The 20,155-nt window shown below is 39.4% G+C and overlaps 1 protein-coding gene across 1 annotated transcript in view; it reads right to left on the bottom strand.

Annotated features, from left to right (window-relative positions):
- Positions 1 to 15,097, bottom strand: part of MARCHF11 (membrane associated ring-CH-type finger 11) — a 31,916-nt gene extending 16,819 nt beyond the window's left edge. The window contains exons 1-2 of the mRNA XM_059852023.1: positions 14,828 to 15,097; positions 13,715 to 13,870 (exon numbers count right to left, since the gene is read on the bottom strand). Coding sequence (XP_059708006.1) covers positions 13,715 to 13,870; positions 14,828 to 15,097 — 426 coding nt within the window. The remainder of the gene's footprint in view (positions 1 to 13,714; positions 13,871 to 14,827) is intronic.
- Positions 15,098 to 20,155: the final 5,058 nt, after the last annotated feature.

Raw genomic sequence — 20,155 nt, 5'->3', positions numbered from 1 at the left:
TCCATTCCCTTATGAGAACCTTGCCTCAAACCCATTGTTCACGTGAGTTATAGCAAGGTTTTAAACTTTCACCTTTAAGGATACTATTTTAATATCAGATTTCTGTGTTATTCAGGATATTCAATAGTAGAACTTCTTCCAAGTAATTTATTGGATCACTTCCAGTTCCTGTACAATACATAGATGTACACTGAACCAAAGGAAAAGCAAATGAAATTGATTATTCTATTCACATCATCTCCATAGGGAAAAGTAAGGAAATTATTTTAGTATGGTACAAAGAAAGTGTTAGGAACTATTTCTGACACTGGCATATTTCAATGGGCTCTGGATGCAGAAAAAGAAGCCATGGAAAGACTTTAATGGAAAAGAATCATAGAAATTATATGAAAGTGAAAGAAATTCCATGTAATTGGAAATTCAAAGTTTCCAGTTCACTGAAAGAAGACTGGAAGAGGACCCTCAGAATGTAGATGCACAAACACATTTGATTGGATAAGCACAGTTTAGTTGTAAAGCATAATTTTGTTTAAAGTACATCATAATTACTGCTTCCCACTATCTGCTTGTAGACACTCTATGAATCCAAAGACATGCAATCAAATAACATCACCATGTATTTTCACTGGATTTTCCTGCATCCTGCAGCAGACAGTCACAGAAGTTGAACAACAGTTCGGGAACAAAGCAACTCCCCACCTGTAGTTAGGAAGATGCACCTTCCCTATTCAGTCTTCTTCCTGTTGCTATATGGCAGTGATGTGTTTCAGTACTGAAAGATACAACCTCACCAGAAATCCACTGAGTACAAATACTGGCCTCTGCTCCTTTTGGCCCTGAGCAAAAACTAATTCACAGACTGCGATCAGAATTTTCATATGAAAATCTGGAAGATGCTCATGACAGAAGAAGCAATCCTGATTTCTTATTTCTTTGTAAGATGTGAAACAAAGAGAAGTTCAGATTTCAAGGGCAACAAAATTACTCAAGAAACATACCCTGAGTTCGGGTTGTTGCCTTGTCTAATCCCGAAGTAAGATAATGAGTATCTTGGATGAAGGTTAGAAGGCAGAATAGTAAGAGTACCAAGCTATTATATAGCATGTAATCATGAAGAAGACAACCCTGGGTTCTGTGTTGTATGAAATCTGGCAGAGTCTGCTTTGTAAGTCAATTTGAATGTAATTTCTTAAATTAATAAATCAATTAGATTGCTTTTGTAGTGAATTAAATTAGCAACAAGTCTTCACTTAAAGAGAAATTAGTCATAATTATAGATTTTTAGAATGCAAAAATAAATATGGTAAATAATATACTGCTTGAAAATTTGGCCTAGTGGAAGAATGAAGTAATTTATTAATTAATCACACATGTATAATAAATAAAAGGCTTTTAAAAGACGCATAATAAATTTATAAGAATTAGTATAATGGATTCATGTTAATATTGGTATTAATATTTTTATTAGGTTGTTATTTAAATACATATTAAAAAGCAAAATTTTAGTGGTCAATTGCATAAGTTTTTCCAGGTACTGCTAAATAATCACAACTACACACTAATAGGTGCAGTTTGAATCAAATTTTTTCTAATAGTTTGAGTAGGAATGGTTTTGATCACTCTCTTCCTTATAAGGTTCCATTTTTATAAAATCATATAAGCTGTAGTGCTTAATTACAGAAAGTGGCAATTTAGATACTACATATCATCTAATACTAGAGCTCTATCCATGAAAACAGAGAATAGCTGCCTTTAAAGTATACACTATACCAGATACTCTCTATTTCTCTCTAATCATATCATGAATATGTCTGAAATCCCTTGGGATAATTAAATTAAATTGCACAATATGCTTTTGAAAATTTTGAGCTGTCTGACTTGTTACACTCCGTGTCAGCAATCACATTGCTGCAAGAAGCAGTGATTGCAATACCAAAAACTGTAATATCCATTCACATTACTGTGTTTGAAAATTCCCAAGCTATAAATTGTTTTTGGCTTGGTGGTGCTTATATGGCTTACATATAACCTATGTACCATCTCTTGCAGTAAAAACACAGACATAAAATAAAAATGCCATCAATTTCTCTCAAATACCAAAAGCACCAAAAAGAATGAAAGATAAGTACATGCTGTTAATATGGAAAATAGATTTATGGAAAAATCATTTACTGTTCTGCAATTGTCATTTCTTAAGTTTATTACTATAAACACAGTTACATTTTGTTGTTCCTAGACAACAGTCCCCTTTTACATTCATTTATCACATATGATGAGCTACTGGTCTTCTTTTCAGAACAGAAGCTCATAAGATTGTTCTACCTTACAGTCAGCACAATTTCTGGATTCCTTACCAAAATAACAGTAACAGTTGAGCTCTGATTAAACTAATTTAGGACACTTTTAGAGGAACACCTTAGTGGTCCCCTAGCATATAAGCCCTGAAACAACTTGCTAGCCACTTGAAAAAAATGAAAGAAATTAGGCAGAAATTCTTTATTCAGAGGGTGGTGAAGCACTGGTTGAAGGCCGGGCTAGATGGGATCCTAAGCAACCTCATCTACCGAGTGTCATTCCTGCCCATGGCATGGGGGATTGGAACTACAGGGTCTTTAAGGTCCCTTCCAACCCAAACCTATGATCCTATGATTCTTTTTCATCTCTCTGAATGGATAGAAACAGAGAAGTAGATCTTCAATAGGCCTTGGTTCTGCCACTGTAGTCAGACAAAAATTTCTTGATTTCCAGAGTTGTCAGGCAACTCATCCTTACATAGGTGACGTCTAATGAAAAAGCAGGGAAGCATCTCCATCTCAGATGGAATTTTCACTTTTTCCTTAGACTCTGGTAACTATCAAGCCTGTGAGCTGAGAAAGTGCAGAGTATTTAAGACTGGTGACTGCAGACAGAAGTAATGGAACATATCTCAGGGCTGTGAAACAGGTAGTGTACAATCTCATGGCTCAAAGAACTCAAAGAGGTAAATGGCTTAGACATCTGGTAAAGAGAGGACCTAATACTCTTCTTCAGGTATGTTTGTCCAGTAAGGCCTGACTGACTTAGTAACTTATCCCGATCCAATTCTGAATCACAGAAAACTGACTGTGAATCACTACCATAAACTATTAAAAAAAAAAATCATTTAAATGGCCAGTATCCTGACATCAGACTGTTTTTTGCTATGCTGTACTGAAGAGAACTGCTTCTGTTGTATTGGCCTTAACTCATAGAGGATTCTAAAAGACAAGAGAGATTGAAGGAATGCATCATTTCTCCAGTCAGTGAACTTGGAATGGGGTGTTGAATGAGAAAAGTTGGTATTTTTTGTGACTGTGAAAACAAGCCTAAGCAACTTTCAAGATCTTTTAAAATGGCACTTTGTGAATGCCTGCTCATGGTCCATCAAAATGAAGCAGCCCAGACTCTCAACCAACAAGATAACCAAGTCCAGTGGTGGAATCCTCCAGCAGGAAGTTGAGTAGCTGTGACTTTGGACCCACATCCTTCAGAAATGCTGATGGCCACTGTCAGTCTGAACAGTTGGATTGCTGTCTTCCAGCACATATGAGAGTTTTCTGAAAGTGCTTTTCCTTTAGTAATGAAAATAAACATGAGATGTGCAAATTAACCATACCTTTGGAGGCATGCAATTTTGTGCATGAACTGGAGTTTGTAAATAAAAGTTAGCTTTCTAAAGTTATTTTCTTTTTCTTATCATGAAACTTATTCTACAAAACTCTCTTCCCCTACAAGAGGGACAACAGAAAAGACAGGGAGGGAGCCTTTACCAGGGAGCATAGTGATAGGATGAGGTTTAGCAACTTTAAACTAAAAGAGAGTAGGTTTAAATTAGAGAGTAGGAAAAAAATCTTTGCAGTGAGAGTGGTGAGACACTGGAACAGGTTGCCCAGAGAAGTGGTGATGAAAACAGGGAGAGTGACCATGGGACAAAGACATGGCTTCTCTTTCACACTTCAGATAAGCTAATGCAGGATTGTAGGATATAGCACTGCAGAAATTCTAGTTTATTTTTAAGTAAACAGGTTGGGAGCCTGTATCTCTGAACCCAAACAAGGAAGGAAGAACTTTGAAGGTTATCTTGAGGACCTGATGCATGAGAGTTGTTCAATGAAGACAAAGACTCATTTGTGTCACATGATGACCACCAAGACATCTGGAAGTACTTAAACTACTGAAACTGCTTTCTATTCTAAAACAATCTAGACTACAAGACTGAAGTCCATAGATCTTGTAGGTTTAATTGCTGGGGCTAAGTTCACAGCAATTGTGTCAGTGACATCTACAAAAGCAGGAGGGTAAGGCCCAGAGGAAAGATAAGCTTTTAAAATTCCAACAGCCATAAATACTTCCCACTGAATGCACAATAGATTTTCCACAAATTTCTGACCACAGTCAAGTACATGGCATCAATTCTCAGTGGAGAAACTCTGAAGGAGGCAAAGTTTCCATAGAACAAACAGCAATTTCACATATTTTCTAGATTTTTAACCAAGGCTATAAGAAGTAAAGGACAGTAGAAGTAGAGAATTTTGAAATCCCAGAGATTATAGGATCATAGAATTTTAAAGTTGCTAAAGATTTCTAAGATCATCAAGTCCAGCCATTGACCTAGCACAATTCCTTTCAGCACTAAACCATATTCCCGAGTGCCACATCCACAGGCCTTTTGAACACTTCCAGACATGACGATTCCACCACTTCCCTGGGCAGCCTGTTTCAATGCCTGACCACCATTTCAATGAGGCAATTTTTGCTAATCTCCCATCAAAACCTCCCCGGGCACAACTTGGGGCCATTTCCTCTTGTCCTATTGCTTGTTGTTCACTTGCCCAACTCACTACCACCCCCTTTCAGGTAGCTGTAGAGAGTAATGATGCATGCATGAATGCAATTCTACAAGATGTATTTGAAGGTCCCTCTGCTTACACTGGGTAGTGGAGTATATGAAGTAGAGTCTATCAAGATCTTTTCTGTAAATTTGACAGATATCAGAAAAGCATCTGTTATTAATCGAATTTCTATTTGGTGCAAGCATCCAGAAGGCAATGAGATGATATGCAGTACTCTGTAAATAGTGGGTGGTGAGGAAGTGACCCTCTTTATTAAGTCTCAGGAGGATTTTAGGTCAGCTTGTACATTCAATACCATCAAAGTGCCCTTTTTGGAAGGTGACAATGAATGATTTGAGCTTACAATGATTCTTGTGGTCACTAAAACTAGTGGCTATGTGGAGGAACAGTGCTGCAGGTGCAGGAAAAGGCTGAAAGTGTGAGTCTCCCACATTCTATTTCTGTAATTCTGATGTGACTCAGGGAGCTCACATCAGCTATTACATTCCTTCAACTAAAATCTGTCCTACTGCTCTACTCCTATGAAGAGCAGCCCTGAAACAGATGCAGACTTTAGTCATTCAAGGAGGAACATAATGTGCTGGGAGTAGCCACAAGCCCTAGTAGATTATAAATTGCAGATTGCTCAGATAAAGCAATGAGAGATACATAAAGTGTTCCATTAAGATGTAGACTCTCAGTATGTCTGGTTTTGCCCATGGAGCAGAGGGAGGCTCCTTAGCATGAAAGAAGAGAAGGCATACTGAAGTTTACTCTTATTTTCTTCAGCTACAGATTCCTGGCATAAAAAATTACTTTCAAGGAATTTGCTTTTTCCAAAATATTTGTAGTGCTTGGAATAATATGCTTCCAGTGTTAGGAGAGTAGTTAAATGTACATAAAGCTAGCTAGCATTTCATCTTGATGGCAAGGTACATACTGTGTGAAACTGCTAAGAAATTATTTTATTGTATCTGTTCTTTAGCCATAAAAGATGAGAAAAATGAGCCTTAGCTTAGGAAATAGTCCCCATCCACTAATATGGCTTGTGAGGGTAACAGTATGGTATATTCCTGTACTGGGAATATGGTCATCACAGAACTGGCGAAGTTTAATGCTGCCGTGGAGGTAAGACACTGCCAGAAAAATATGCAAAAATGGGACACATACACACTAATAGAGTAGGGAGTAAGGAAAGAGCATGTGGCCGAGAATGAGAATACTCATTCTCCATGAGCTTCACTGAAATGTAAACAAAAAGGGGAGAAAAGAAGAAAGAAGAAATAAAAGTAAATAAAAATGAAAGTTGAAATAAATTTAAAAAAAAAAAAGCAAAGAACCCCGTGGCAAAAGAGTCATGCAGGCAAAACGCACAGTGAGGGTGCTCTGACTCAGACAATTACTTTAAAGGAAGTGAGGTCAAAGTGTTCCTTCACCGCTGCACTGTAGCCACAAAAGCAGGCAGGGGCTATTCTCTGCACACTGCTGAAGCAATATGACAGAGTCTTCAGAGTGAATACCAAACATCCAATTTGAATCTACACATGGGACAAAAAAAATTTTAAAATACAAGTGCAATAGTTACGAAAACTGTCTCCCCAATACAGCAAATCAAGAAAGAAGTAAGTTGGCATGACTGCCAGTCATTGGGATGAAGTGCTGAAGACTTCAGTGAGAATGGACCAACATTCAAAACCAAGCAGTATTAAAAGTAAATTTCAAAATTAATTTACTAAAATCTTCTTTGACAAATTTCAGTTGTGGATAACAGTACAGGGACACTTCAGAGTTAACACAGACTGGTAGAGAAGTCAGCATGTATTGACAGTACTTGGTGCTCAAAGCAGGCTACTTGCACTGCCAATTTGGCATAAGGTAAGGAATCATGGACACACAGTATGAAAGCAGTACATCATGTATTAACAATTTTTCATATTAAGAAATAGAAGAAGCCTGCTGAAAAAACCACTTCTTGGTTTCAGTATTTTTTCACTAATCTCTGTTGATAGGAAGTAAAGACTTGAATAATCAGGACTTTTGACATATAACAAAATGACAAAAAATTGTATCGTGAAAACTCAGAAATCTTTGATCACTAAACAAATTTCTAGCAGATCAAGCCATTGGGAAAATACACAAGCACAGAAAATTACAAAAAAATCCAGTAACACAAAAGTTTGTGAATGCAGGTCTGATACTGTATCTTAAGCCTTGCTTTGTTATTCTTAGCATTTCAAATGGCAGCACTTATGTATATGTAGCAACCCTGACTCCCATTGACACCCTTCTCTACTTTTTGGATGTTTTTTTATAATGAAGTCTGTTGCAAGAATGTAATTTATGCTTATATTTCCAGCAATAACTGTAATTGGATGTATTTCCTCTGAAAAACAACCTGGCTCTGATCCAAGTCATTCTGCCCCATGAAAATCATAAGCTGAAGGAATCTAACTTTTTTTCCTTGAAGTATTTAACCCACTATTTAATACAACAAGATAATGCCACTCTTTAAATCTATATTATATGTCTTACCACTAAACCAGTAGGACACTTGTAATTAAAAAATTATTTCCAAGTACCATTCACAGTTTACATTGCACTGTTTTTTCACACTATTCTAGCAGTCAAACTGCCTTGAGCACAATCTACACATCTCACAAAATAAAAACAGAAAGCAATTGAATTTTTAACAAGCTACAGAAAATAAAAGTGTAACGTATGAGGGGCATACACCCACATACTTTTAATACTATTCTTTTTTTAAAGTATGCTCTGATTTTTTTAATTTTGTATTTTACTCGATTACCTTAGGATATACTTAGAAGTCTGACAGAAATGCTAAACAGTTTGATTTTCTCTGTAATCCCCCATATGCCTTCCTGATGGCTTCAGCTCCCACTTGATGTCTCCTCTGACCTTTTAAGACGAATTTAATTTCTTCTCATAACTTACAAATATGCTTCAAAGTAATATCAAAGTCAATATCTAGTATTTTGTTATTAGTTCTTCTCTATCCCTACCCAACTCTCACTGTGATGATAGAATCAGTTCCTTTGTTCAACTACTATTCTTCATTATTTCCTGACTTTCAGATCACTGGTCCTTATGATATTGTTCCAGCCCCTGTTCTCTTTCACCTGCCATTAATTATCAATTAGATCCATTTTTTTAAAGCTTCTAAAGCCTTTTTCTTTTTTTCCACCGTAATGTCCACTTTGCACTCCTTCAGATCTGTATGCTAACAGCCAAATATTCAGCTCCTAGTGTGCTAGCAGTGCACCAGTGGCCTGCTTACTTGCTCTCTGAAAAACGTGCTGTCTCATCTGAATGGCCAACCAAATGTTTTTCTCAAGCTAAACTGACTTGTGTCTCCACACCTTTTTGCCACCTTTATTTGCCAGTTCTCTACTCCTTTTATTTCCAAGTCTTCCTATGCATTAATTACAAAAAAACAAAGAAAACACAACATGAAATTCATTATCCCATCAGAATTTTCCCTTTGATTTTTTGCGTTTTTTTTGCATTTCTGTTTTTTAGGTTGATGTCCTCGCTTTTATACTCTCTGCACTCTGCACCGCTGACACTTGCTTACCCAATTCTCTTTTTCAGTCTCTCATCTACCTTCAGATCTTTAACAGAAAGTAGACATAAAATGTATTTTGCCTTTCCCTCCACAGAAAAAAACCTCAACTCTCCAACAGCTCTGCTATCCTTTTGTTTCTAAACTCTTTAAGCATCATACTTAGAACTGATCAAAATCACCATCTACCCAGTGCAGTCACTGAGCCGACTGTGAGTATATCAGATTAAAAGGTCTATCCAGTCTAGTAAATTCTCCCTAGAAGTGACCAAAAGATGCTTACCAAAAAAAAAAAAAAAAATGTGAGAAGTATAGGTACTGTACTGACATCTAGTTTCCTGTTTCAGATTTCTCTCTCCTGTCAAAACTAAAGAATTAGTCTGCTTCTACCACTTTTTGTATGGATTTTACCATTCAATTAGGTTCATTAAAATCTCTAGGATTTTCATGTCCCAGCCCTATAGTTTCGTTGCTCCAAAACATGAATTTGTTCTTGGAATGATCCTAAATTTATCAGGAATTATCTTAAATTTAAATATATATTTGGATCCTCCTGTTCTCAATATTTCTAAAGCTTGCATGTGCTTTCTATGTAGCATATTTAAGTCTATTCATATGTAAAAAATAATTTCTCATCATCACTTTTGTCTTATGTGTCAATTACTGTAACACGTCTTTTAAGCTCATGACAAAAGTAATTTCCTGAGCAAGTACAAAACTGCTTCAAGTACAATTCTTTTTAATCCACTACTTTGACCATGTTACTGGCCTACTTTCTCCACTATGATGGACTCTCTTCTCCATCACATGAAATTAAAAAGACTTTATTTGGTTTTTTAAAGTCCTTCCAGGCATTTATTGATTTATCAATTACCTTCTAATGACTACTCTAGCATTGAATCTCATTTCCGTTCAGTTATTGATACCTGTCTCAGCCAAGTATTTTATTTTCCTACAGCCCTTGCATAGTGCCTTCATATTCAAAGGGTGCTTCCAAAGCTTCATTATTTTCTTTTTAAGAGGCCTCTTAAAACACATCCCATTTGAGATGCCAAAGACTGGATTATAGTTAGAAATGGCTAGTGTACCAGGGGTCTCGGTACCAGGGCTAGTGTACCATAGATTTGTTCCTTAGCTCTTCTGCAAATTTCTTTGTAAATTGTCCAATATTGGAACAATCCTTTTTGTTCTTTTTTGTCCACTGACATATGGAATAGCACAATGTATTCTTCTGGATCTTCAGTACAGGAAGAGACATTAATAGATTGTCCTTAGTACATTGTGCAGTTTAGAATGCATAATTGGAGATTTCAGCCTTTTCCCTTTCCCCTTCTTCGTTATGCCTTGAAGAACTTAATGCTGTCATCCAGCTGAGCACAGTCATTAGCAAAACTTTTACTAAACATTTACTCTACAATTTTTTCTGGACACTGACCTCCATACTGAAGTAGCTGAAGAACTTGACTTTTGCACTTTTTAGTGTAACACACATTCACATACCTGCAGTCTGCTATGCAGTTTTACTCATGCCTATCTAGTTGATGCCAGTGAGCTTTCTCAAATGAGTGAGGATTCTGCACATTAACAGAATTTGGAAAAGTGAAACCTTACCTTTTGAAAAGTACCACCTTAACTTTTTCTCTATTTTAAGAAATCAGGCCTAACAAGTAAGCATTTACTTATTAAAATAAGTTTTGTGATTTTACTGGTATCAGAAAAAGTGTTGAACTGCCACACAATTAGATTATAACTTAGCACATCCATCTACTGCATCACTTTTGGAATAGGTCCATTTCACCAAAGTACCAGAATATAATGCTTTAATGAACAGGGTTTATCAAACATCTAACGTAACACTACTTTATGACAGACTACACCAACAGTCTGGGAAAGGCTACTCTCTAAATATCTTTACTACTCACTTATAGAAGTGACAGGTTTAGCACCAAAGTATATACTCTCAACCTTTGTATGATTCTACTCCACTTTTAAACATTAATTCTGAATCTTACCAGAGCACTGACATTCTTCAGTACGCATTCACACTTAAGTGCAAGTCTAGTGAACTGATCTCCTAACAGCATAAAAATTAGATAGTACCAATAAAAATAAAACAATGTGTTTATGTTTCTTATAGGAATATAGTTCCTTTTGGAAGGAAATCTGTACAAATTATAATCTTAACAAACTAATAAAAAATATTTCTTTTTGTGCATTTTTCTTTTTTGTTAATCTCAATTACAATTCTAAATTAGTTTAATTTCCAAGTCACACATTTGAAGTTTCTCTCTCCTTTTTAAGTCCTTCCAAAACAAAATCTTCCAAAACTCCCTGCCCAAAACAGTTTTTATTCCAGCTCCTCTCATTAGAATTTGAGGGGCAGTGAGGGAATTTTCTAGTTATTAACAGAGCCCTGCCTATTATTGGATCAAATTCCACCCTGCCAATGGAGCAGGTCCAGCAACATGAATGTGTGTTTTCATTAATGGAATAGTACAAGGTTAAATATGTCTTTCTGATATGATCCTAAGAAGGATACTGAAAAATTCCAAATCTCTGTTATACATCATATCAAATGTCATCAACTTGTTTGTGTGCTCATCTTCCACTGCTAGCCCATGGGTTAATTTGGTGTTTTGTTTATGTTTTAAGATTTATTCCTACAATAAAATCTATGTGTTTTCAGGATTAGATTCTTAAAGGTGAATTATGCAGTAGTTGCTGAATCTGGAACTGGAACACTGACACTGGAAGAATTCCTATCAAAACAGAAATATTCCATTTCTTGAATGTACTGCCCCAGGAGATGCACCCCTTGAAGACAACTTTGCCTTCCAAGAAGCAATGGAAACCACAGAACATGTTAGATATCAAATGGAATATTCACATCTATTCCAACGTTCTGAATGAAAACATAGAAAAATCTCTTCTTTCTTAAGTCTCTACACATTGTTACATTCCTTAAATACATGAGGTGAAAGGAAACCCGAAGAGCTGTTGTAGATCTGCACAGACCTGAGAGTAAATAGACCAAGTTTGCATAGCCCTGGTACAAATCTGCATTCACCTGAGAAAAAGGTATTTTTGTTAATAGCACTAGTTTTCTCTCCTATGACACTGCCTACAAAGTTCTAATACGTAAAAGACTGGTAGAAACAATTCTGGGAACATGGACTGAGGCGGACAACTGGTTGTTGACAGAGTAAACTACTCCTGTCCAAATACTGTATCTAATGTAATGCAAGGAGTACTGAATTTTTGCGAACTTTTAAGTACATTCACTACTTCAGCTGACAATGTTTTAAAATCCTTCTGTATTGAAATGGTCTTACCATTAGCTTTTTGCCAAAACTAACCAAAAAGTTACCTTAAAACGAGCATTTGTATAGTGTAGAAAACTACTCAGAACCTGTTCAAAAGTTTAAGCCAAGCCAGTTGTTAAAAGCAGCCAATATTATTACAGTCAAGAGTATGGAGGAGTAAGTGCATTTTAAGACTGATTCCCCTTATAAAATTACACAGATGACTGCAGTTTGAGACTTCCTTTCAGGCTCTGTTACTACAAGGTAAATATTCTGTGTAGGAGACTGAGAAAGGTACTACTGAGTTCCCTCAAAGAGATGGGTGATCTTTTGGGTGTCAGGAATTTGACCTCAGGATTGTATGGCATTTAACTTTTGTCTCTTTTTACTTCCCTTGTAAGCTTGGCCAAACTTTGTTGCCTACTGCATCAACTACTGACTCTTCTTTCCTTCTCTTTTCCTTCTCTTTTGTTCTTCAAACTTGGGCTTGATTCTGCTGTCCACAGGTGTCTAATGACTTTTAAAACGTCCTCTAATATCCACTTGGCCTCCATCTGCAGTTCCAGAGTCCCTCATAAGTCCTGTCATATCTGCTGTTCTGTGTACACATTTTGGCTACCTTAGGACATCTCAAACAGTACTAGATGCCTCTTTGCAGGCAACTCTGTCATGTCTTTGCTGCCTAACAATGATTTTCAGATACTATAATTGCAAACTATTGATATTGTAATCTTTGCTAGGAAAAGGATGAGATTGCTGTGGAGATGCAAGAAATAAAAACTTTTTAAAAAGGTTAAAAAAATGCCAAAAGGATTAAACCCCATGCCAAACCATGCCTGTGTAGAAACAGAATCGACCACCTTCATTTTCTGGAATGTTTTACAAATCCTTAACTTTTTAACATCATAAAAATTCTATCCAGGAAACCTTATCAAAACCTTTTCTTTGAGAATTTATAAAGGAAAAAAATGAAGTCCACTGGCTCTGAAAGTACTTGCCCATAATCTGAACAGCTGTAAGCAAATACTCCAGATATTCTGTATCCAAGGAATGCTTATCACGTTCACACAACTGCCATTACCATCCAACCATGTCTTTTCTATAAAACTCCAATCAAACACAGGCACAGAAAAATGACCCGAGTGCTCTGGCCTTTGAGAGCTCCATCATCTCTGAGCTCTTAGGATCAAAACTAAAAAAAGATACAATTATCTTACTAAATGTGTTCCTCAGATGTTATAAAAGATAATTCCAAGATGGAATTTAAAGCCTCTAAAGAATTCTGATATGCAAAGTGATATTAAGGCTTCCCTAAGAGATCTGGTGGAGCTTTGAGTTTCTCCCCCCACCTCTCCCTGAACATGCTACCGCTACAATGCTCTAACTTCCATCTCATGTTCTGATGCTGCTGAAATGGAGCTCTGAAAAATATTACTGCACATTTCAGCTTCTGAAACAGCTTCTGGTGGACAGAACTTTAAGAGTGTTCGACTGCTCTGAATTGAGCCAAGACTGAAAAGTCACCTCCTTTTACATTTTTACAATAGATGAATACACAGACAACAGAAGCTTTCTTCACCTCTCCCCTCTGGATCCCAACTTGGAGAAAGAACAAAATCAACCTTTGAGTCAGTCTTGGACAAACAATAAAGACATGTTTAAAGTTTAGGAAGTTAATCTGGGAGATCCAAGTTTTCTGTCACATCTCAGCATGATTTAACTACTAACAGAATTTACCAACCTCTAAAGACCATTTCTATAGCAAGAAAAACTAGAGGAACATAACAGAACAAAATCACTACACATTTTAATATGTAACTGGCCTTGAAAACCAACTTCAAGTGGGTGCAAGTGCTAGCTGGTAAGGCATATAGGATCTTCTGCTGCATTTTCCAAAAACCTTGGAAGTAAAAGTAAGAATAATTTTGTTTAAAAAAAATTACTGAAAAGACATACTTTTTTTTTTTTAAAGAACAAATTACCTGACAAGGCTTTTTCATTTTAATGGCTATAACATGGTATCTGTAACAGCAGAGTTCACAGGTCCATGACCCTCTTTCACTTATCCACTTTAAGAGGCAAAGCTGATGTGTGTATCGTACTGAACCATCGCAGCGGCAAGGGTTTAACAATTCACCCTGGAAAGGCAATACAGAAACATCAACTTTAAAGGAACCTTTCACATACATGTACACTCAATACCAAAACCTTTAGGGGTCTGTAACAACGACCTGGTCTCAATTTCACTATCTGGAAAAGCATGGTGTTCTTTTTGTTTTTTCAGCTATGAAATACTCAAAAATTTAACTGTCTTAAAAATACCTAGCTGCTTCTATTGAGAAAAGCCAGAAAGCTGTCTACACATGTTCACATACCTATGTGAAACAAGTGAAATATTACCATGCATTAAACAAAAGTACCATTAGCCATTTCAAATACCTCAAAAGGCACCAAAAGTGGTTGGACACATTTCTACAACAGCTATTTGAAATCATCACTCAGAAAGAAATGTGTGATGTCACAATTCCAAGACAGCCTTGCTCTTGGAGCACAGCTCTGTGCTGTCCAGCTAGCCAGCTGTCAGACAGGACCTTAAATAATGTAAGTAAGCACTCCCCCCAGTTGTTTCTGTATTATAAAAATCAGCTATTTTCTTCTTTCCAACTCCAAGACAAGCTATAAAATGCTAGTTACAGATCCATTTCTGATATTATACCCAGTAACGTCACGACAGAGATGATACCTGGAGGTCTTCTCAGCATTACCTGTAAGCTAACACTCTCATTTTAAAGTCTAACAGAAACCTGAGAAATTCGTACTGTGTAGAGTCCCTCAGAGGTGAACCAGCGAGCGCCAGAGGACACCCAGCGTGCAAGCCAGACACGGCAAAATCCCTGAATTCTCCCAAAGCTTTGCGCCGGCTCAGGTTCGCCTTAGGCTTTTGCCACAACCAGCCCGCACAGCGGCAGCCGGGGAGGGCTATTCCTGCCGGGGAGCGACGCCGAGATCAGCACCAGGGACAGGGCTCGACCCCGGAGCCGAGGGCGCGAAGGTGTGCGGGGCGCCGCCCGCCCGCCCCCGGCGCGTCTCCTCACCTGCTCGGGGCCCTGGAAGCAGATCTTGCAGATGGGGCCGGCCCCGCCGGCGTGGCCGCCGCTGCCGCTCTCGCTGCTGCTGCACACCGAGCGCGTCTCGGGCTTGTCGCCGCCGGCGGCCCCGCTCTCCGAGCCGCCCCTCCGGCCCTCGCCCTCCTCGGGGGTGTCCCCGCTCGCCTCTCCCGCCCCGGCCGGCAGCTCCAGCGGGGCGGCGGCGGCTCGCGGCGGCTCTCCGGCAGGGAGCACGACGCTCCCGGAGGCGCAGCTCATGCCCCGGGGCACCCGCTCCCCCGGGGCGGGGACGGCCCGCAGCGGCGGATGGCGGCGGCTCGCGGGCGGCTCGGGGCTGCCGCGGCCGGGAAGGTGACCCGGCGCGCGCGGCCGCTCCCTCACGGCCCGGCGCTGTGCGAGGAGCGGCGCGCGGGGCCGCGGGCGGCGGGGCGGGGCGGGGCGGGCGGCACGCGCCGGGGAACGGAGCGAGGGAGGGACGGAGGGAGAGAGGGAGAGGGGCAGGGAGAGAGGGGGGGAAGGCGCGGGTCCGGCACCGGGCACCGCCACCGCCACCCCCGCACCGCTCCGGGAAAGCCGCCGCCCTCGCCAGCGCCCTGGCGCCTGCCCAGCCGGGCGGAATCCCTGCCCCTTTCCGGGACGAAAATCCCTGCCTGCTCTCCCGCCCACCCCCCGGCGTTCCTGCCCTCTGCACCGGCTTCCCCCGCACCCTGGCGGCCCTTGCCCCGCCCCGCGGGCACTGCGTTCCCTTTCCTTCCCTGCCCTTCGTGGCCACCTCCTGGCCCCGCTCCAGTGCTCTGGGGGCTCCTTAACCACGAGGTTCCAGCGCCGCAGGATGCGGCCCTTCAGAGACACCTTCAGATCTTTCTACTTTATCTGGGTTTTGGCTGCAGGAGGTTGCAGAACGAATATTCAACAGTTGTTCTTTGGGCGTGAAACAGTAGTTCTCCCAGTCTTCGGTAGCCGCCTTTTATTTTTTCCTTTTCTTTAATTCATTACATCACCTCATTTTCAAAATTAAATCTGCTAAAAGCATAATGATCAAATACCTTCTAAAAAAAATCCTCAGCAGTTGGAAATTCTTTAAAGTTTGGCTGGGGCTGCTGAAGGAAAGTAGGTGTGAATTTCAGCATCAAGTGTGACACCAGTGCACATTTGATCTCGTGAAGGTGACAGCAACTGTCTGTTCAGGGAAGGAGAGAGAAAAAACCCAAAAACAATTGCAAAGCCATATGCTTTTCCATAGCCACATTTAGATCCAAAGTGTGATGAAATCACATACCTTCCTCATTGGCCGCTTGTCATGATGAGGGAGGACCTGATGAGCTCAGCCAGTGCCTTCACTGGCTGTGTTGTGATAGTAGTGGCTTTCTCAGTGTGGATATTTTATCAGAAGACCGAAGCAGCACACAGAACCAAAGCAGCACTCCTCAGCCCACCATCTCATGGCATAGCATGGCTCTGAAGCTCTTCAGAGTGGCTTGCAGAGTATATTCCAAACACCTGGTCCAACCTTTCGGCCTGGCTGGAGACCAGCTCAGCAATGTGCTATTGGCAGAAAAGCATCAGACCCATATTGCAGGAGAGTGACATTCAAACCAGTTGGGGCAAGGTGCTGTTAAAGCAATTTCAGTCCCCGCAGAGTCTGCATGGAGGCCGTGCAACAGATATATTAAGGACAAAAAACAACAATGCTATTTACAGTATTGCTCTAAAAAAAATGCATATTCAGAGGTTGACTTCTCATAGTGGAATAAGAAGTATCATTATAACTTTTCTCATCAGCCACTAATTTGTTTCTCATTAAAATCTATTTTTCTGGCAGCTCTACATCAGCTAAGTCAGTGGTGCCATTTAGCTTGGTGTTCGAGCAAGATGCTTAAATCCTAGAATTACGTTTGTTCACAAGGTGGTTGTTAAGTAGGTAAATAACATGGATTCATCCAGATTTGATAATGCAAAGCAAAAAAAAAAAAAAAATGGAACATTGACAGAGACATTTGGATGAACAGCAGATGCTGTGGAGTTAGGAAATTCTCTACATATAAGTTTTTCATAGCAATGTAAAACCTGAAGGGGTTGACAGAGAGGCTAAACCAAAGTGAGGACAGAACTAATCAAATAGATTAATTCTAAAGAAGGAAATGGTAATCACAAAAATTATGGGGGAAAAAAAAGGGTGTCAGAACAAACAGATGAGTCAAAAATACTGGGTAGAAGAGAATTAAAGCAAAACCAGAAGGAAAAGACAGCAGAACTAAAGGAGTGAAATAAGAAACGAATGCTAAAAAGTTACTCAAGCATATCTGAGTAATACAGCATGCCCTTGCCATTTGCTGTTTCTGGAGGTTTATGACATTTTTCTTTCTCTTCCTTTTGTTTGTCAGCAAAAGTTCAGCAAGTGACATGGCTTTTGGAAGGGCTATAAAAAGAAGATAAAAATGTCAACACAGAAATGGAATGACTTCTTAGTGACAGAAAAAGAAAGAAAAATGCGACTTAGAGAATAATAGAGTGCTTTAAGAAGGTCAGTCTTTTCTACCTAATCTTGCCTGAAATAAATGTATAACATGACTCCTAGAAGGAAATACATCTGACATAAATCAGAATAATTTTTTTTCACGCATATGTAATTATCTTGGAGAGCTGATTGTGAGTGGGTATTTCACAGACATGAGTTTTTTAATACATCACCTATTTGCCTGTCTACCAACAGCTACTGGCACACTGGCTAGAACAGAATTACAAAGGCTATCAAATCCTGGGCTTCAGAGAGCATTGGAGTTGTTTGGCATGCTGGGGGTGGGAGGAGATGCCAACAAAAGAGCAGAAGGGGTGGAGAACATTCTGTAACACAGCCTCCAACCAAAGCATCGTTCAGCCTTCTGCTGAGCGAGAGAGGAGGACTGGAGCCAAAATCAAAGATTGAAACAGAAAGAAGAAAAATTTAAAGCATGCAAGGATAATTCACTTCATAACAGCAGTAGTGTAGGTGGTTGGGAGAAAGTAAAAAAAAAAAGAGAAGCTGAAACCAGGAATAATTAATTTGTGATTAAGGCTGGAACTTATAGGATTTATATTGAAGCACATTTTGCTATACATATCTTGAAGAACCTTGAGCAAGTGATCTCAAGTGGGCTGAACAGAGGCGTCTGGTTGCCTAAACACAGGCAGCTCTTTGCACTCCCAGACGTGTCCAACAGCCTCCAGAGGACTGTGGCTGTCACTTCTGCCATCTCTTTTGGGAACAGTGGGACATACATTCAAACTAGCTCTAGACTCCCAGATGCGAGAACATCTCCCTGAGATTGATTTATTCTTTACATAAAACTGAAACAATAATGTTCACTTTCTCTGTTCTTGTTCCTACCTCTTCCACTATAATATGCAACATTTTACTGGCAGATTCAGGCCATATTTGTGCAGTCTTGATCTTGGCAGAAGTATCTAGGCATTATAACAAGACAAATAATAAGGAACAGTGATACAGATAAAAATAACACCCAAGTAATAAGACTGTGGGACAGTGAAATGAATTGCATTTCCAGCAGGCAATGGAACAGGCAGGAGAAGTACAACCCCTGAGGGAACAGGTGCATTCTTTTCTCCACTATGCTGGCTCAGCACTGTGCAATATTTTCCTCCAAATAAAATAATGGAAGATCATACCAATTCTTTTACCTGAGGAGAATCAGCTGTAGGTAGAGCATCCAGGAACAAAAGAAAATATGAGGAAGGTGTTTGAATGAATGGAGGAGAAATGTTCAGGGAATAAACAGAATAGGGGGTATTGTTTGGTTGAGGGTTTTTTGTTGGTTTTTTTTTAACTATATACTTTATGCAAATCTTTATGTACAGAAGAGGTAACACAGGAATAAGGTGTGCAGGTAGCAAACTACTCGGGGCTTTATAGGAATGGAAGCAATATGTTACTACATGCTGAAAAGCCAAACACTGCTCTTCGCTTTTTTCTCAAAAGATTTCCATAACACATTGACCTGTACCATAAATAGAGGAACAAAACAGCTCAATGATAAGTTTCTTCCTTTTTGCTGCTTCCTGTACCTTTGAGGAAAACAAGATGATACAGTCTTAAAATATTAATAAGGGAGCAAAGGGAGTAATTGCCAGTGTATTATATTCAAAACAAAATACTAATGAGACAGTAGAAAGTTAAATCTACTTAGATAATAATACAGGCACATCATTCTATTTGCTGAATACCACATGTACACCCCTTTCACAATGAAACTCAAATTGGTGGAGATCACCTGTAAACAAAAATGAAGCATTTTGGCTGTAAGCAGATGTTTAATTTTAAATACATTTTGCATGTTTAATGCAACATAAAATGCACTCCTGAGTAGTAAGGCCATTTGCCACATTTCCATGTCCAGCTTTATTACACTAAAAGATCCCTGCAGATGGTTAATAGCTGTGCTAGTGACAGTGGATTATTTGCTGGTTCACTGAGCATGCCTGATTTTTGTTATGAACACACACACTCATCCTGCGGTGGAAGATTTTACAGTTATGTCAACTAATTCAAATCTCATGCAGGCAGAAACCACTTGTCCAATGAAAACCTTTATTTTCACACTGCTCTCTTGCATTTTTGGAAATGCATACCTAGTTTCCTATCCAACCCAGTATTGCTCAACACTGATTCATCCCTATATAGGCAGAAGCATCCATTCTCAGCAGAAGACTGAGGCATTTCTCAAACTTCTGTGCATGTTGGGGCTCTGAGTGCTTTTTCCCATCATGGAGGAAATATGCAATTTTTTTTGAAATATGAAAACATCCCCTTCCTTCTGTGGCTGGGCATGATGGGGAAGCCACAGCCCTTTTTTGTGAGAGCTGCTCTTAAGATGAGCCTCTGCTGTTTGGCCCTGACCTGAGCCACAGCTCCCATCATGCCTGGCTGGTGCCAGCCTCACCCCAGGGCTATGGCATCCCCAGTGCTCGAGGGATGCCCTTACTGCCAGATCCTACCATCACACACCTGGGGACCTCTCAGAACTCCTGGAACAGGTGCCCTGACAGAACTCTGTAGGGCTTTTTGTTTGCATTGTCCAAGAAATGGTGGTTGGCATTCTTTTCCTTTCCTTCCCTAATTATTTCAGCAAACTTTCAGATGCTTACATGAAAGTTCTGATTTTTCATTAAAATACATTTTTCTTCTTGAAATGCTATCATACCATCCATAATTGCTATGTTTTTCTGCTGGAATTCCTGTTTTAATTGGCAGTATGCTGTTTTTTATCAAAGGTGTTGATTTTTTTTTAGCATTTTAAACTATCTATGATTAATTTTTCT

Source organism: Haemorhous mexicanus, chromosome 1, assembly GCF_027477595.1.
Source record: "Haemorhous mexicanus isolate bHaeMex1 chromosome 1, bHaeMex1.pri, whole genome shotgun sequence".
NCBI lineage: Eukaryota > Metazoa > Chordata > Aves > Passeriformes > Fringillidae > Haemorhous > Haemorhous mexicanus.
Note: the sequence above shows the minus strand (reverse complement) of the source record. Positions and strands in the feature narration are given on the sequence as shown.